This window comes from Vigna angularis, chromosome 10 (assembly GCF_016808095.1).
Source record: "Vigna angularis cultivar LongXiaoDou No.4 chromosome 10, ASM1680809v1, whole genome shotgun sequence".
NCBI classification, from domain to species: domain Eukaryota; kingdom Viridiplantae; phylum Streptophyta; class Magnoliopsida; order Fabales; family Fabaceae; genus Vigna; species Vigna angularis.
The window spans coordinates 6,542,674-6,562,639 of record NC_068979.1 but is presented as its reverse complement, the minus strand read 5'-3'; the positions used below and the strand labels follow the sequence as shown (position 1 = coordinate 6,562,639).

Below are 19,966 nucleotides of genomic sequence, written 5' to 3'. Positions count from 1 at the left end.
TTTAATTGTTTAAAGTGAATTGACAACTCATTTTCTTTTAATTATTTAAAGTGAATTGACTACTCATTTTCTTTGGTTAAGAAACTATTAAAAGTTGTATTAAGAACTTAAAATAATTTTAATATAAATGAACCTGTTAAATTGCATTTATGAGTATACTATATATCTTCAAAACCCATAGAAAAAAAAATCTTTCTTTATTCTTTTAACCTTTCAAATCTCATAAAGGAAGTTCAAAATAAAAAATGGATAAACCAATTAAAAACGGCTTAAATTGATTCATTTGAGAAAAATATACCTTTTTTAAAGCTCAATATATTAATGATTGATACGATTGATGATAAATTTATAGAATTATATTTGGTTAATAAGAAATTGTAAATAGAAGTTAGAGGATCACAATGGGAATCAATATATAGCAGGAATAACACAATATAGAAGTACAAAGAAGTTCGCTTATAACCAATTTGCTTATGAATTTCGACTTTTATGAACATTCACAAACCATTCTTTTACATATTTTGTTTAATTTATTTTCGAAGTTTCATTTTAAATTAATTAACAGAAGGATTAAATCGTAAAACATGGCATGCAAGTACGATTTCTTAATAATATTGAAATCATCCTCAAATTTTGTGACTTAAGTAAAATTAAATTTAATTAATCACTATTATTAAATAAAATTATATATTATTATTATTAAATAAAATTATATATCTTGACAACTTCAATTTTAAGTAAAGTCATATATATGATTGATCTTCAACTTAAATTCAATTTTACTTGATATTGTTAGCTACTTTTATTAATTGAAGTTGTGACCAGTGTTGACGACTTCAAAAAATAAATAAGAAAAAAATGTATTTGATCTTTATATTTTATTTAAAAAAATTATGTGTGAGGGTTTTCAAGAAAAAACACTTGACATCATTAAATTGTGAAGAAACTTATATAAGGTATTAGAATATTATTTTTAATTCAATATTAACAAACAAAATAGATTGATATATTCATCTTATTTTTTTATTTTTAATTAATGTGAGATCTGTAACGTAAATTCCTAAGTTAAGTTTCATTTTGTGCCTTTTAATTGATTTTACATTATCACAAGATACTTCTCCATTGGTGCTTTTGATTCTTAACATTGGTATAGAAATGGCTAACATATTTTTCCTTGATCGATAAATAATATAAAGTAAAACATTTTCTTCAAAAATTTTACGGTATTTGTTGTGATTTTTTCATTCAAATAGTAGCATTAAAAATATAAAGTTATTATAAAGGAACCAAAATGTAACATTTAATTTTAGGGAATGAAAGAATATCAAATTATTTATAAAATGCAGATTATTTACTCATATATATCATAACGTAATTAATCATAAAAAAATATAACATATATAGTTAATGGGGAAAAAAAACACCAGTTAGTAAAAAATACAACATTTCTTGATCAATATTAACCTTTATTAAGTCGAATATAAAGCCCTCTCTTCATGTTCTTTTTTCTGTTTTTCCATGACACTGCCACAAAAAAGTATAATTCATGCTCTTTCTAACATATATTAATTAGGGCACAAAGAAGGAAAGATGTGAAATTTCATTTGTTGCTACGTTTGTATCTCCAACTGAGATTTTTTTCCAAAGACAGTCTCCATATCTTCTAATGATCTTCCTTTGGTTTCAGGCAAAGTACAGTAGAACCAGAAAGCCAGAACATTGATAGCAGCAAACAAAAAGAAAGTTCCACCCATTGTTATCTTTTTGTACACTGAAATGAAACCTGTAAGCACTATGACATTTGTGATTCTGTTGACGGTCACACAGACAGCGAGACCTTGTGCCCTAAACCTCAAGGGCAAAATCTCTGCACTATAAACCCATGTTGCTGGTCCAATTCCAATTGTCATAAAAGCCACAAGGATGTAGATAACAACAATGGTGAAGCTTATTGGCCACACTGCATTTTCACTTGAATACTCCATTATGGTCATGCAAATCCCCAACCCTAAGAAGGTCACAACCATTCCTCCTGCACTAACCACAAAGAGAACCCTTCTCCCAACTTTATCCAAAAAGAAAATTGATATGAATGAAAATATAACTTTAGTGGCTCCAATACCTACTGTGGTTAGCATCAGCTTGCTCTTGTTAGTGATTCCTGTTCTCTCAAAGATTCTTGGACCATACAATAGAATAGCTCCTATTCCTCCAATCTGAAGGAATGCATGAACTCCAATTGCTGCAATCAGTATCCTACGCACTGGTAGTGAAGGTTTACAAAACAGTTCCTTAAGAGCTCCTGCACCACTGCGAGTTTTCTTTGGAACCTCCACAATGTCTTGGATGCACTTTTCATTAATTCCAACATCACCTTTTATTTCCTTCAAGCGTTGTTCAGCTTCTTCCCTTGTGTTAGAGATTAGTAAAAGCACTTTTCTGGCCTGACCTACACGTCCTTGCATGACCAACCACCTTGGAGACTCTACCAATTTCAACGTGAGAATGATTAGGCAAAGTGAAGGAAGAACAGGAAGAACCACCATGATTCTCCATCCTAGTTTGAGGGACAGTTTTTCAAAGATGAAGTTTGAGACATAGCCAAACAAGAGTCCTATGTTGATGGAAAGTTCGGGGAGAGAGGTGAGAAAGCCTCTGTAGGAAGGAGGTGAAATCTCTGCACTATAAAGTGGTGCAATGATGAGTGCAAAACCCACGGCAACTCCTAGAATGCAATTTCCAATCATTACAATGAGATAGGATGGACCATAGGCCATTAGAATGGAGCCCAATGAGAAGATGATGCATGATAGAATTATGGTGACACGACGACCTTTGTAATCAGATGTTCTTCCAGCAGCCATGCATCCAGGTAATGCACATATATGCAACATCCCTGCTAGTAGCTGCACTTGCAAGTCGTTGATATGAAGATCTTCCTTTACGAATACCAGTACTCCAGACATCACTGCTATAACTGCACAACAATGTTCATTATCATAATCTGTCTGTTTTTTTTAGAGCATAACATTTTAAAATAATGTTCATCATCTAATAACATTCTTAATAAGGTATTTGGCACAAACTTCTTTATATTTTCTCTTTGTTTCGTTTCCTCTTTCTCAAATGAGACAGAAAGTGAGTTACTCACCATAACCAAATACTGCAGAGATCATAGAGGCAGCCAAGACTGAGGCAAAGGCATAGTTGTTGAGCCTTCCATCACTGTTACCATTTTCATCAATACCGTTTTCCATGGATAGTTGCTCGAGTGTGTTTTTTTCTTCCGCTGAAGTAGCAGTCATTTTAGATTTTGATCTACCCTCACTTCACCTACACATACACACTTTAACAGAAAACTGTAAACAGACAATTACGCCAATCATTTATGAATTTTATCGTTTTTCTTTTGGCAAATGTTGCTTCGTTCTCTGAAATGTCGTATTGTGTGAGAAATTAATTTCATAATATATTATATATCTATAATAAAAGGCTGGGCATATTTAACCTTTCATAATCATGAAGTTTCTTACACATGAATGTTCACAATGTATGTTTTAATATTGCCAAATTAGTTACTTTCTACCGCACATTTAAACAAGGTTGTAGCCAAATCACATTTCTAGATGGTTTCATGCTAATTATATGCTAATTTACAAATATTTTATTCTTGAATCAAAAGATTTTTCGTCCAGACATTAATAATTATACAGAATGATTAACCATTTTTACTAAAATATTGAAAGACAGAAAACATCTCCCTTCGATAAACGATGGAAGAACTTCGGCTCAATCAACTTGAAGAGAACCGCTTCAACCACACACTAAGTACAAGCTTCTCCTATTCACAAGACTTGATTTGAGTATATTAACACTTGAGAACTTCCTCATAATTTTTCTGTATTCTCAAATGGCTTAGTTATATTTTTGTACATAGAGAGTTTTCCTTAGGCACACTGCTCTAATACTCTCAAAATGAAAAGTTAAGTTCTAAGGATTGTGGAGAACTCTATTTATAAGTCAAGGTTTGTGCAAGGTCAAAAACTGAAAAAAAATTTCCCAACTGCCAGCGATAATCAATTATCATAAGTGATATAATTGATTATTTGAGGTGGTTATGGGTTTTCGAAAAAAATGATAATCAATAATTTGCATTCTACCATAATAAATAGTATATGCATTCATATCACTTTACTATATTATAAACTTTTTAAAATTTTTAAAATTAATTTTTATTTTTTACTTTTTATAAACATTTTTTAATTAAATATAACTTTAACAATTATTATTTTATATTATTTTTGTAACTATATAGGATCATTTTGGTAATCTTTAATTTCTACCGATTTACAATTTTTTTCACAAATTTTACTTTAAAATTTACTCTCACTCATCTCAAAATTCTCTAAAACAAATAATAATCAACTCACTCTCAAATTTCTCAAATCCATCTATTTCTCTTCTTTCAAATTCATCATCGAATACACCCAAAATGGATCGACCTTGTGCACTTACCTTTAGTTAAGATTAAGAAAAATAAGAAAATTTCTTTTTTTTAATCTTGTAATATGAAAATTTGTGCTTTCTCCTTAAAAAATGACTTTCCCAATGTAATTTGGAAGTTTTTTCTTTTTAGGTTATAAAATATGAAAGTCACTTTTTGACTCTTGAACTGTATAATATGAAAGTCATTTTATTTTTATGAAAAATGATTCTGGATCCCACAATCCAAAAGTTATCGACTTTTATATTATGTAATCCGAAACTTTTTTTATTTTTAAATTATGCAATTTTAAAATTATTTTTTGCTAGAAAAAAAAAGTTTTTGGATTTGAAAATCATTTCTTCCATATTACACAATTCAAAGGGTTTTTTTTATAAAAATAATTATTTTTTAATTGTGTAATATTGAGAGAATTACATTTTTTATTAATAATAAGTTTTTATACCTATTAATTTGTTATTTAGAAACTAATTATCAACATCTTTTTCTAAATTAATTTTAACTCACTAAATCTTTATTTTATATATTTTTAACCATAAATACAAATGTTTAATCTTTATTTTTTATTTATTAAAGTATTTTTTTATCTATACATTTATCAAATCAATTTTTTGAAAAGTTTTCACAAATTTCGTCTTCAATTTTTTTTATTTTCACCTTCAAATACCTTCAGCGAGATAATATATTATTACAAATTATCCACGATTTTTTTGTGTAATTTATTATTATTAATTTTATTTTCTTTTTTATATATACATATATAAAGAAATTAAATATATATTATTTTCTAAAAAGATATGAAATTAAATATATATTTAGATACATAATTAATTAGACACAATCCCAAATGTATAAATAAAAATAATTATATGTTTTGAAAAGAAATAGATCGTTTGGTATCATTTTAAGATCATTTGACAATTTGTGCACGAGTAAAATAACTATAAAAAAAATTATATTTGTAAAGTAGAAAAGAAAGAAAAAATGAAAAAAAAAACTTAAAATTGTTGGTATAGAAAAATTTTGGTGTAAAAAGATGATTGCCAGTTTCTGAAAAATAATCATGCATTAGGACTATGGTAACAATATTTTTTAACAATTTTGTTACGTCACTATTTTATTAATTTATATATTTGGAATAAATCAATTTATCAAAAAGTTATTAAAAAAAATTGTTAGGAAAACTTTTTTTCCTTACAAATTATCCTTCTCACTAGATGGAAGAAAAATAATTTTTAGGAAAATATCTTTTTAATAATTTTTTTGACAATTTTTTTATAATAATTTATGTGATAACTTGTTATCAGTGAGTGTGTTTTAAATATACAAATTAATAAAATAATAACATATGGATAAAAAAATTGTTAAAATGTCATCATCCATTCTTTTAACAACTACTTTTTTTTTTACTTTTTTACAACAGCTCTGTTCGTTTAGTGCATTGTTAAAAAAAAGTTTTTAACACGAGGATGAAGCGCGTCGTTTGTCGTGGGAGAGGTGAAATCGGGGAAGAAAGAGAAGTTTAGTTGAGAGGAAGGTGGACAGTGTAGGAGGTGCTGATTTAGATGAACAGTATCCACCTATTATTTTCCTTAAATCCTACCACTAACCATACATAATCATCTCTCTTTAAATATGCACCGTTAACTCTGTATCTCCGATTTTTGAATTTTTCTGAAAGATTGTCTCCATATCTTCTAATGATCTTCCTTTTGTTTCAGGTAAGGTAAAGAAGAACCAAAAAGCCAAAGCAGTGATACCAGTGTACATAAAGAAACTCCCACTCATTGTAATCTTTTTATAAACTGAAATGAAACTGCTTACCACTAGAACATTTGAAATTCTATTCACAGTCACACAAACACCAAGACCTTGTGCTCTTAACCTCAGGGGGAAAATCTCAGAACTATAAACCCATGTTACAGGTCCAATACCAATACCCACAAAAGCTACAAATATGTAGATAAACACAATGATATAACTCACTGCCCATGATTGCTTTTCTTTTGAATGCTCCACCATGGCCATGCAAACACCCATACCCAACAGTGTCACAACCGCACCTCCTCCACTGATCAACAGCAGAATCCTCCTCCCAACTCTGTCCAACAAGAAAGCTGATAGGAATGTAAACAAAGCTTGGATAATTCCCATCCCAACTGTAGCTAGAAGGAGATTGCTCTTCCCTATCATTCCTGCTCTCTCAAACACATTTGGACTGTATAGCAAAATACCTTCCACTCCACATATTTGTTGGAACACATGAACTCCAATAGCTGCAGTCAGTATCCTACGCACAGCTGCCGAAGGTTTCCAAAACAGTTCCTTAAGAGCTCCTGCACCACTGCGACTTTTCTTTGGAACCTCCACGATGTCTTGGGTGCACTTTTCATCCATCCCAGCTGCCTTTTTTATTTCCTTCAACCGTTGTTCGGCTTCTTCCTTTGTATTAGAAACCAGCAAAAGCACTTTCCTCGCCTCACCTACACATCCTTGCATGACCAACCACCTCGGAGACTCTGCCAATTTCAACATGAGAATGACAAGAACAAGTGACGGAATCGCAGGAAGAGCCAACATGATTCTCCATCCGAGTTTCAAGGTCAACTTTCCAAGGAAGTAGTTTGAGACATAGCCAAAAAAGAGTCCAAAGTTGAAGGAAACATCTGGGAGAGATGTGAGAAATCCTCTATAGGAAGGCGATGAAATCTCTGCACTGTAAAGTGGTGCTATCATGGATGCAAAACCCACGCCAAATCCAACAATGCTTCTTCCGATTATTAAAATTAAATAAGATGGACCATAACCCATTAGAATGGAGCCCGATAAGAAGATTACGGAAGCAAGAATGATGGTGTAACGACGACCAAGATAATCAGATGTTCTTCCTGCAACCATGCATCCTGGTAGTGCAAACACATTCAATATTCCTACCAAAAGCTCCACTTGTATGTCACTGATCACAAGTTCTTCTTTTATGAACAATACTGCTCCGGCCATCACTCCCGTTTCTGAAAATTGATGTTACTGATCATGTTAATAAATAAACCAAATAATAAAATAAAATTTTAACAATTAGTGACCGATCTTGTTCTTCTATAACACCCTTGAATCTACTTCCAAATACCACAGTTGAACATTTAAAATCCAAAAGTGAAGAACCATAGCTATTACATTAGCAATTATATGTGATGAGAGATGAGAATAAGGCACTCACCATAACCAAATGTACCAGAGATAATAGAAGAAGCCAGCACACAAGCACAAGCATAATTGTTGAAGCTATGACTATGCCCATTTTCACCATTACCACCATTTTCCTTTGGCAGTTGGCACTGTCCATTTTCTTCCTTTTCGGTCATTTTTCAATTGTGCTTGTGTGATCAGAAAATAATTCAACTGTGGTGATCATTATATAGGGCTCAATACATTGAATCAGTTATATGCAATTGTTGCTTCACCATCAGAAAAAAAAAACTATGATAAATAGTATTTTATTGCTTTCATTTGCGTGTTAATGAAAACCAAGTTTTTTTAACTCTGCCTATTTTTAATACCCCTGCACAACGACTCTTCAACATCATCAGAAGCATGGCAATCATATGGCTCAATGAATGCGTCCTTTGTTTGGAAAATAAACTACTAGTATGCACCTAGTAAAATTTGTAAGAGAAAATATATTTTGATTTAAGGGATAAAAAAAACAGTATTTCTTACGAAACGTGACTTTATTATTATTTTATATTTTATATTTAGAATATCAAAATATGAAAGATTTTAAAGTAAATAAAAGAAGTATAAATAAAAAAAATGTATCATAAAAATAATTTAATTCAATAAAATTAAGGTTTGTATTTTCTGAAAATTATCCATCATTTGAATAAAGTCACGTAAAAGAAAAAATTTAATCGATATTGTGCCGAGACAAAAAGTAACTTGTGAATTAGGTTAAAAATTATAGATATTAAACAAATCAAATAATTAGAAGAGTGAATAAAGAATTGTGTAGTAAAATAAAAAGTTGTTCAGAATGAAATGAAACTAAGGACTTGGAAATAAATATTTAAATTACTTAATAAATTTAAAATATTTCAATAATTTAAAATTGAGATAATTTTAGGATAAAACAAATACAGGTTCTCGTGCCTCTAGATTAAAAAGGTATTACATGTATAGAATCCAATATGTTAATAATTCTTTTTAATAACTTTTTGACAATAAATTATATGTATTTTATTGGTTTATATATATATATTTAAAACAACCAATCACAAGCTAGCATATAAGTGGTTATAAAAAAATGGTTAAAGAAATATTTTTCTTATATATATATTCACACCTTCATCGATCAATGTGAATATTCCGTTACACTCGGACTGAGTTCAAACAATTTTGTAAGAGTTTGTCATCCTAAAAATAGAAATCGTTTATCATATTTTCTAATTACTTTGAATTATTTACATTTTTGTAACTTTCATTTCTACGTGTTTGTTAGAATTTGTGAATTGGAGATAAGTGTGAATAGAAATATCAAGTCAAGTTACTTACGTTTTGATTTTTCTTTTTTTTTTGTTATAGTTTAAAATTGTTAATTGAATTAAAAATAATTGTGTCACATATAAACAATCACTAGTTTATAAACATTATGTTGATCCAAACGAAACTAAATTGAAATGTTTTGAAATAAAAATTAAGTGTGAATTTTATAAAGAAATAAAAGATTAAAAAGAAAAATCTCTCTAAATAAAACAAATTAATCATCAAAAAATATACTTCACACTTACAAAAATTTAAAAACATGGAATCCATAAGTACTTTCAAGCAATAACAGTAATGCATTATATTATTTTATTATGATTTTGCCTCTTGATTGAAGTGCAATAACAAAATATTACTGCCACTTGGAGAAATAGAACGTAACTAAATAGTAGATACTGCAACCCTTTACGAAAGGTTGTGGGCATGCAGAGTGATCGTTAGATTGTCTATGAAGTTACTTTCAGCCGAATAAATCAAATACAACGGCCACGATCGCTGGATTTTGCCGTGTTTATAGCCCTACTTACAAGTTTTTTTTATACAAAACCTAACACAGTGACACTTAAATTACTCTAACGTCAAATTTAATAATATAGCATCTTTAATAATTTTTACTATATAAATAATTTATATAGTTCAATATTTCACAATATAATTATTAAAAAATAACTTTAACATTAATTCAATCTTATAAAATAAATTGATAGAATGAAATTTGCACTCACTTATATATTATAAAATCATCTTATTTTTAGTTTATGTAGACTTCTAATAATAATTATATATGATTTCAATATATATCTCACATTAAGAGATGAGCTAAAGTTAAAGTCTATAGATATAAATTTCATCTTACATATCTAGTTTATGGTACTTAAAGTTTATTTCTTGAAATAGCCCATAATAATTATATACGATTTCAATATATTTCACACAATTAAAGTTAGAGCTGTCAAAACAGGCCATCCGACCCGACTCGACCCGGTCCACCACGGATTGGTTACTTAGTGAGTCAATCCAACCTGGCTTATTTATTAGCGAGCCAGAAAAATTCGAACTCGGCTCGACCCACCACGGGTTGGTGGATAAACGGGTTGGTTCACTGGCTCACTTAATTACAATTTTCTTTAAATAAAAAAAATTACAAATTTTCTATAATACAAATCTAAACAAATTTCACTCCCAAGTGTTTAATTAATTTTGAAAATAAGAAACTTAAATAACTTTTTCAAACAAAAACAAAATAATAAATATTTTTTTATAAAATTATAAAATTAAATTTTAATAAAATAAAATTATGTAGGTGGGTTGGTGGGCCAACCCGGCCCACACGGGTTCCACCCGCATGAGCTGGGTTTAAACGAGCCGAGTTGAAATCTGACCCGCATAAAAAAAATACAATTTTTTCTAACCCAACCCGGCTCAAACCCGTGGTGGGCCAGGTTGGCTCGCGGATTGTGACTCATTTTGACAGCTCTAATCAAAGTTAAGACAAATTTAAATTATATAAATATAAATTTTAGGTTTAATGTCTTGGTAGTTCCCTATTTTCGTCCGAAATCTCAAATAGGTCCCTTTTTTTTCGAGGTCTCAATTGGGTCCTTATTTTTGTAAAATTATAGCAATTAGAGGTCTGACGTCAAATTGCACAAACAACCATTTAAGTTTGGGTTACATCTAGTATCAGAGCCCATGACCCAAACTTAAACTGTCGTTTGTCCAATTTGACAGCAGGTCTCTAATTGCTTAAATTTTACAAAGACTCAATTGAGATGCCGAAAAGAAAAGAGACCTATTTGAGATTCCGGACGAAAATAGGGACCTACCAAGATATTAAACCTAAATTTTATTTTACAAAACTGATTTTATGATATTTAATTAAGTTCAAATTTCACTTCTTAAAATAGTATTAAATTTATCTAAAGTCTATTCTAACAAGATTTGTTGTTTATCATATTTATTGTGTCGTCGTTATCATATCACATTGATTAATGTTAAACATCCTGTATAAAGTTAAATCATGTTAGACATCCTATACAATAGATTAAGAAGAAGAAGAAAATGAAAAATGTAAATTATTTGTTGTATGTATTGAATATTTTAAAGGAAATTTATACAAGAGATTTTAATTAAGCTAATCTCATATTATAAATTTTCTTATTTATATTAACTTTTAATTTTTGTAAAACTTAAATTTATACATAAATTATAAAAAATAAAAACTAAACTTGAACAATATAATTAAAATGAAAGAAACACTAAAGAGCTCTCAAATTCTATTTCAATCATTTTATTCAACAAATACTTGAAGAAAACATATTTGTTGACATTTAACGAAATCAACATGTCATCACAAAGCCTAAAAGAAAAAATACTTGGACATTTTTCATGGCACAAACTCTCGACATCTTCCTTTTCCTTTAACATCTGATGAATTGAAACCTATGTTGTGTCTCCTGCAAAGGTATTATGTGCGTATTGTTAAACGCCTACCAACGACGGTGCCTCAATTATTGATTCAATGAGAAAACATTAAAGCTAAGTTTGCAGTTACTTGTATAGTATAAAGTTTAGTTGAGCTACACATATGTAAGATATATGTATCTTGAACTTAAAATTATAATGAGTGATTTAATATCGACACAATAGTAAGTGAAACATTAAATTCAATCAATAATAAATTTCATTAGACATATAAAGAACTAAACTTTAATCTTATCTCAATCGGGCGTGTTAATGTCACTACCGTTGATAGCTTCCTTTTTGACTTTTGGCAGAGGAAGTATAGTCCAACTCAACCTCACATTTGTTTCCTCAAGTAGAGGTTTCGTTTGTCTTCACTGAGTCATTTCACAGTGTCACTTATGTTGAAAGATGGATTACAGCTCTTATACTAAATCACTCAATTTATAACTCTATTCACTTGGTTGAATCTATATGTGATTTGTATTCGCCCACAAACTTACCTAAAAAATGTTCATAGGACATGCACACCAAGTTGCTTGCTCATTCATCAACGTCAAACACTCAAGTTTCTGCTTTCTATATGAAAACTGTTTATAGGCAACGTCATTGTTATGGTAATTTTAAATACGTGCCTTTCAATCTTTCAGTATGTTAAGGATTTGTTGTTTTCATGTCTCTGTTTTATGTGACTATGTTACAAAATACAAATTTAAGAAAGTTGAATTGATAAATACACATAAATATTATGAACAAAATTAGAAGTAACATTGGTTTAGTGACAAAAGGTAACAGATTATTGGTAGGAGACAGGACCGAACTTGATCCAACTAATTTTCTAAATTATGGTCCAACTGAACCAAGGAATATAACTACCACCACCGAGCCTTTTCATTCGAGGTGGAGTTGGCTACACAGATCAAATACTGATGTATTCTTCTATTGGGAATCGTATTTCTGTGTTCTACTTTTTGTAACATGTCTAACAGAGTCTTTATGATAGAGTCGTCCACTTCTTCGTTTCAGTGCTATTAAGCACTTCTTCACCCCAAAAAAGGGTACTTAAGTTAAGCAATTTGCTCTAGAATACTCTTTGGAGGAACTTATAGGATTCCTGCAGCATCATGCAATATTAGTATGGAGACTAGGTAGATACCGCAAAAAGTTCACTGCTATATCCTCACGGTGGTCTGGAAAGTTTGGCATGAGAACAAACAAGCTCTACTATTGTTTGGCTAGAATTTGAAAGTTCAGGTTCTGATGTGAATGTTTGTGGTGAACTTGTTGGCACTGAAAGTCTTCCCAAGTAGTTATCTAAAATTATTTCTTTGGAAGCTAAAAGGGGCTACGCTGGTTTCCTGAAGAAACAAAATTCTTCGTGGCAGTTGGTTATTTGGAATACTAAACCTGGTTTAGATTGGGATAGGTTAGAATGCCACTCCAGCAATTTTTTCCACTAATGCCAGACCATGAAAATTCATCTCAGGGATATGGATCTTTCTCTCTCCCCATTTTGTTTACCACTCTTAGTCATGGTGAGAGAAACTACATGGAGAAAATCTCTACCAATTGGCATTCCCTTATAGTGAATTTAACAAAACTTCTATATTTCTGTCTTCTTGTTTGGATGACAGTTATCATATGGTGCTTCTAAATGCCAAGGATTGAACGAAATTGCAATTTCTAAAACTATGTTTTCAGAGGGAGATTCTAAAATTGCTGTGGAAGATACTCATAGTCTTGATGATCCGAATAATGAAGTTGCATATGATATGGTTATTATGTGTTGAAATCATTCAGATGATTCATTCAGGTTGTTTTTATCTTCCCCACCCCATCCCCAAAAGGAAAAGAGAACATTGTTTTCGCTCTATAGGAGGTCAAGAAGTTCTAAAAAGTAGTACATCCACTCACTATTTATGTATTGGTTTTTGCAGAGATTTTGTAATTGACAGTGCACCCAGCCTAGCTGAAGAAGGCTGAGATAATTGAGGCTGCAAGTTGAAAACGCAGTAGGGAGGTCTCTAACAATGAACATACCAAGGTAATTTGATTTTCTTTCAAAGAGGTACACTGTAAAAGTTTTATCTTAATCTTATGTCTTTTGCTAAGCCTTTTGATGAAAGTTCATAGTGTTTCAACTAATTTCACTCTACTTATTATGGTTGAAAATCTACATTGAATAGATAAGTTCGCTTTACCTGACAATTCACAAATTCTCAGATTCGTCCTGAACTATTTACAACAGATTGAGTACATCATGAAAAACTGAAGATTCTCAGAACCACCCCGTATTCACAGTGTTCAAAACCGTCTAACAATAAGCTGCATTTGAACAGTGACGGTAGGATGAATCTTACTGTGTGATAACAGGGTAAATTTTGAAAAGGAATTCAGCCACTTTTTCTGTCTGCCTCTGATGAACACGTTTGTCCATCCATGATGATTGCTATTTGATTTTACAGATGTTTATTATCATATCAAGAGGCCCCAAGATCAGCTGGGTCCCTGTTGTGACTTTGGCAAGTGTACCAAATCGTTCAAGTAATAAAACCGGTAAGACCGGATATCGTTTCCCAAGAGACTTGTGTCCTAGACAATCGTATAATATCTAACTAATTTAGACTAAAGAATGATTCCATGTTTTTGTGGTTTTAGTGCAATTAAATTAAAGATAAAACATGAAGTGTAAAAATGATCTTTGATAATGCAAACACTTAGGAAATGCAAGATTAGAAATGATATGGAATGGTATTGTTGGGGATATGATTTCACCTACTTCACTCTTATGTATAGAAAATCACTTCCTCTTCATTAATTAGCCAATGTCAATCTTCTAATTTACTCAAACCCAATCCCTTGGTAGAGAGAGCCTAGACTTACTTCTTAAACTCCAATCCCTTGGAAAACCTAACAAGTTCATCTGCTTTAAGAATTGAGATTCAAGACAACCAAAGGTCCTAGTTCTATCCCTAGATACAATTTCCTTTAGGTGTTTAATCCAGTTCTAGATTCACCCAATATTTCCCAATATCAAGCAAACCCTAAAATCATGAAATGGTTGAATCAATCATACAAGCTTTAAGCAAAGGAATTAAACACTAACAATTAATCAAAGAGGCATATAATCATTCAAAACAACTGTAATTTACATAAGAGATCCGTGGTTACATCAATCCCCAACAATAATGAAACTAGCTCTCCATGAATGGAGAGCTTGATCTTACAACAAAGGTGGAAATGGAAGAAGGAGGAGGACCCAAGGATGAAGAAGGGCTGTTCCCACAGCTCCTAGCTCGCCTCTGGACGCTCCAATTGAGAGAATTTGTGTCTGGGATGCCAAAGATGCAAACCCCTTCGCGTTCCAGAACTAAATAAGCTGTTTCTGCCAGATCAGCAAAAGTGGCGCCCGGCGGCCCGACAGACAGGCGCCAGGCGCGCTCTCGGTCAGCATTGTCACGCCCGGCGCCGCCTAGGTCAGTAGGCGCCCGGCGTGACTCTCTGCAGCAGCCTGGGTTCTTCATCTTTTCAGCTACTCTTCTCTCTTTTCTTGGGTTTTGGCAATGTTCTTTGGTGAGTATCTTCTCCCAGCTTCTTTGAATGGGGATTAGCCATCAAATGGGCTAATTACAACTTATAATGTAATCACATACAAATACAAGAAATTGAGTTAAACAAGACTAAAAGTAAAGGAAGAGTTGACAAATTCCATCAATTTGATGTTGGATAATGAAGTAAAATTGGTCATTATCAGTCCCCAACCATTACAAAAGGTAAAAGAAAAAGTGGTAACTCGTGAACGACTATTATTTGGTTTAACTTTATGGTTCAATCGGGTTCCTGATTTCTTATTGGGATTTCTTGTTTAGTTTCAGCATTGTAAAAGAACTTATGATTGCTACTAGAATGGGACCAAAAAGTGATCTTATCTTTCATCACTATGCCTTTGACGTTTGAGCCACTTTCAGGACACACCAGCCTCTATCAACTAGTAAACTGCAGAAACTAGTATCATGTTTTAAAAAACAATAATCAAAGTATATGTGAAGTTTAGTGTATATTGTTGGAAATATAAGCCTTTTTTGAAGCTGGAATAAGTTGGCTTTAGAAAAAGAAGAGATAATTGATCTGAAATGAATCAAAAGGTGAAACCAAATCACCATCATTTGACTTATTGATGACCACTACAAGTGCAAAGAAAGAGTGTGCCTTACTGTTTGTTTGTTTGTTCGTTTGTTAATGCTCCATAGACATTACACTCGTGAAAGAATTGTCATTTCTTTGAAAATAAAATGATCCATCAGCTGAAACTGAATTTTCATGTGTCTAATCAAACGTGAAAGCTATTTGCATCCCTTGCTTTCTCTTCCCTGGCCTAAAACAAGGGGCAATAGGTGGTAGAAAATGAAGAAAAAAAAAACATCCGATTGGTTGAATTTGGCTTCAGTGTGAAGAATATACTGCTGGTGGTAGAGCTACCAAGAGGAGAAGATGATTACAAAGGGGGGCCAGTGTTGAAAGTCGAAACTATGACCACCTAAGTCGCCATCGCATCTCACAAAGGAAAATGATGGAATTCTCCTTTTTCAAATGTTTTATGTCACATATGCGAGCTTCTAAAAAGGGTGGTTACATAATCCACCGTCCAAATTCTCCACTCTTATCCATATCTATCTATATAGAAGGGAACTTATAATGTAATGAAGTGGTCATTGACGTGCTATCATTTTTTTCCCAGCTCCTTCTCAACACGCAGCCACCAAAACTAGAACAAAGCAAAAACTATTGAGGTTTTAAGTATTTTTTTTTCTTTGTAAAGTTACTCATGTTTTATTAATTATTTTCTCACACATTGTTTCAGTTAAAAGAGGTCGATGATCTATCGTCCTACCTTTAAGTGTTCCTCGATTGCCCACGCAAGAAAGTAATATTTGCCTATCAATTGTTGATATTAATTGTTGATACTAATTGTTGATACTAATAAGACACTCTAACGTTATGCTTCTCAAAAAGGTTTTAATTGAATTTAGGAGAAAAGTGTCTTTATATATTTATAGAACTTACTGTTATAAAACCTATTAATTAACCACTAATATGTGTTACTGTATTCCGTGTAATACACACATATTTTTATTTCAAGCAAATTTGATATTTTGAGAACATTTCTGTGTTCTTAACCTGGTGTTTGCTGATTTAAGTCTAATGGTGATTTTGTACAGTGATCTATGTTTTGGATTCTGCTTGGAATTTAGAATTTTGGCTAGTCACAGCGCGTCACTTTTTTTGGCGAATCAATGAACTTCTGCCGTCCTAAATTTTGATTCTTTTCTTCGGCAGAAAGATTATGGACACCATTTGTACACCGTATAGTATTTAGTCATATCAACCTTATGCTTTTGAATTTCGGTTGAAGTTGTAAAATGAAATAATAGTGTTTGGTTGACACTTAAATACTATAATTGTCGGAATACTTTGTATCCCATAAATAACAAACCTGGTGTAGTCAGAAATTTGGCCGTATTTAATGGTGAGAAGGAAAAGGTTGTAATTGTCCATGGAGTGGTGGCTGAAAGAAGCATTACAATTAATGGCATGTGACACTAAATGAGCAGCTTAAATTTCTCCAAATAAGCAAAGCAAAAGTTGAAAATAAAAAAAGACAAGAAAGTATTATTCGTGCTGCTAAAAATAGTTTGATGCCAGAATTCGAACCCAGCACATAGGGTAAAAGGACTTTATTGACATGATTTGATTTGGATATTTATTTTCTCTGTAAACGTATCCGATCGGCTTAAATGTGCAATTGAATGTGCATATAGCTATGAATGAATTGTTGAGTGCTGACTCAAAAGACAGTGATTGGTCCTCTCTTTTGCTGTGGAGAGAGAAAGTTGAAAACCCAAAAAACAAATGAAGAAGGGTCCCATATTTATGCCAAAAATAATGCATTGTTTGAATTGGAAAAGAAAATGCTATCCAAGTCAATGTTAACCATGATGGACACAGTGCAGGCAGACAAAACAAAAATATTAAATAAATTCAAAAACAAAATACAACAACACGTGCCGCCCTTTTCCTTCTATTCCAATTTTTCAACTCCTTATCGTTAATCTTGCTTAGTTTAAACTCATGAATATTCATTAATATTCCTAATCTTTTTGCTTTCGTCTTAATCACTGTGCCTAATTTTAGTGATAATTATTTTACTTTAGATTTGAAGCGCGTCACACTGCAACCGCTCGCACTTCGACAAGTCCAAATACTATGCATTTGGTGTTAATGTAAAACTTGAAAAGACCATTAAACCGATTTGAAAGCGCTACAACCAAACCCCTTTACGTCTAATCCCCAATTAATCAATACTAACAATCATAGTTAATACTATAATAAAATATAAGTATGTGTAAAATTTATGAAATAATATGCTATCACTTAAGTACGTTGATTTATTTGCTAAATAAATTTACCTTAAATTTAAATTTTGTTAAGCTAATTACAAGTTCTTGAAGGAATGTGTGTTTTTTTTTTCATCAACGTTATGATTGTATTTATAGAATTGTGTTAAAAATCAATTCAAATTAAATTTATCGTTTCAATTGGACCGTGACTAAAGTGACCAGATCTATAAAGTTCAATTAAACCGCAAAATAGTCGAAACAAAAATCGGTTTAAAAATTTATCAATACTAAATTGGATTATTAAAGTCATTTTAAACGTTTTATTTATTTTTTAAATAATGAACATTTGTAAACCACTGTTGCACTTGCACACAGTAGATGACATAAGACACACTGTTGTACATCTTCTTCATAATATCAATGGTAGATGCCAGACTTCTCTTTCACAATTCAACTAACAAACTTGCAAGCTATATTATTATATTAAAAATTAAAAATAAAATACGAGACTAGTAAAATTTATCTTTATTACATAAAACATATTTTTATTTTACAAAAATAAAAATATATAGTTCAATCTTTGCCATATTTAATGATTTTATTTAAAAATTAAAACTTAAGATATTTTTTCATATTTTTTCATATTTTTATTTTTTAAAATGTCTTTTAAAAGTAAAATTGACAAAATTTCATCGAAACCATAAATAACTCGTATAATCAAAAAACATATCTGGAATAAATATAAAAATTAATATTATTTTCTTTTTCATGAAAATGTTTTCGAATTATAGTAATTAAATTTATTGGGAATTTTTTTATCCTTTTTTTATATTTTATAGCTTTGAATAAGTTTTTACTGGTAATCAAATATGTGCTTATGAATGTGGAAAAACAAAGCACGGTAGTCCGTCTTTTCACATTTCACAATGCTGTTTTATTTTAATCAATTACAATGTAATAGTTGTATTAGTTTTTATTTTAAATATATTAAATAAAATATTATTATTTACTTTATGTCACTTTATTTATTAAATCTACAATAATATATAACATATGTAAATCGAATAACTAACATGTATAAATTTAGGTTTAATTGATTATTTAGTTTTTGTTTTTCTCTAAAAATGTTAAACTGGTCTTTGAATTTGCTTAATTTTAATTTTGATGTAATTTATTTTTTATTTATAAAAAATTAACATTTTCGTTAGATTTTTTTAAACAAATCAATATTTTTTAATTAAAATTGAAATTATAATAAAAAATATTTATTTTATTGGTATAACTAACATAATTATAATGTTAATAGTACTGAAAAATCATTTATTCATTTCAAGAAATTTAATGAAAATAATTAAATTGTATTAAATTGCATTAATTTTCACAAATTAAAACCAAAACTAAAAAAATTCAAAAACCAACTTAATATTTTTAAATGAAAATAAAAATATAATAATTCATTAAACATTAAATTTATATGAATATACCTCCATTTAATATTAAGTACAATAATAAAATATAAATTAAAACAATTACGCGTTGATAGTTTTTCTTTGTTACTTTTTAGTTAAAATTTTAAGAGATTATTGAAGATAAAATAAAAGGCTGTTTAAATTCAATATAGAAATTGTTTCAAATGTTATGTATATTTTTGTTGTTTATAAAGGCAATATGAAAATTAATAATAAAAAGATACTACTGAAGTATTTTCCAATTAGATTTGTTTATTATAGTGTTGTCAATGGATTGTAACCCATAAGTCAACCCGGCTCATCACATGTTTAAGTCGGATTGGGTTTGAAAAAAATGTATTCTTTTATGTGGGTTAGTTTTTAACTCGGCTCACTTAGAATCTGTCTTATCGAGTTGAACCCGTGGTGAGCCGGGTTGGCTCGCCAACCCACTTAATTTAATTTAATTATTTATTATTTTGTGTTTCAATATTATTAGTTAACATTTTTTATTATATTGTACATGGTGATAAAGAAGAAAGAAAAATATATTATAGATTTATCTATTCAATACTCTAATATTATAAATCAGTATTAAAAACTTATTTATTCGT

The 19,966-nt window shown here is 30.5% G+C and overlaps 2 protein-coding genes across 2 annotated transcripts; both read right to left on the bottom strand.

Annotated features, from left to right (window-relative positions):
• Positions 1 to 1,427: 1,427 nt before the first annotated feature.
• On the bottom strand, positions 1,428 to 3,431 carry LOC108335598 (probable polyol transporter 3). The gene is made up of 2 exons (XM_017571627.2): positions 3,152 to 3,431; positions 1,428 to 2,977 (listed from the first exon to the last, which is right to left on the bottom strand). The coding sequence occupies exons 1-2, from the start codon at positions 3,303 to 3,305 to the stop codon at positions 1,611 to 1,613; spliced, it is 1,521 nt and encodes a 506-aa protein (XP_017427116.2). The 5' UTR covers positions 3,306 to 3,431; the 3' UTR covers positions 1,428 to 1,610.
• A 2,499-nt stretch (positions 3,432 to 5,930) lies between these two features.
• Positions 5,931 to 7,926, bottom strand: LOC108334795 (probable polyol transporter 6). Its single transcript, XM_017570729.2, has 2 exons — positions 7,722 to 7,926; positions 5,931 to 7,515 (listed from the first exon to the last, which is right to left on the bottom strand). Exons 1-2 carry the CDS (start codon positions 7,864 to 7,866, stop codon positions 6,134 to 6,136), a joined length of 1,527 nt encoding a protein of 508 aa, XP_017426218.2. The 5' UTR covers positions 7,867 to 7,926; the 3' UTR covers positions 5,931 to 6,133.
• Positions 7,927 to 19,966: the final 12,040 nt, after the last annotated feature.

What these genes read in the sequence shown, in the direction of transcription:
- LOC108335598 (XM_017571627.2), bottom strand. Translation starts at nt 3,305, where the DNA reads ATGACTGCTACTTCAGCGGAAGAAAAAAACACACTCGAGCAACTATCC. An exon ending in CTCTGCAGTATTTGGTTATG is followed by an intron (nt 2,978 to 3,151) that starts GTGAGTAACTCA and finishes ATTGTTGTGCAG; the next exon opens with TTATAGCAGTGATGTCTGGA.
- LOC108334795 (XM_017570729.2), bottom strand. Translation starts at nt 7,866, where the DNA reads ATGACCGAAAAGGAAGAAAATGGACAGTGCCAACTGCCAAAGGAAAAT. An exon ending in CTCTGGTACATTTGGTTATG is followed by an intron (nt 7,516 to 7,721) that starts GTGAGTGCCTTA and finishes ATCAATTTTCAG; the next exon opens with AAACGGGAGTGATGGCCGGA.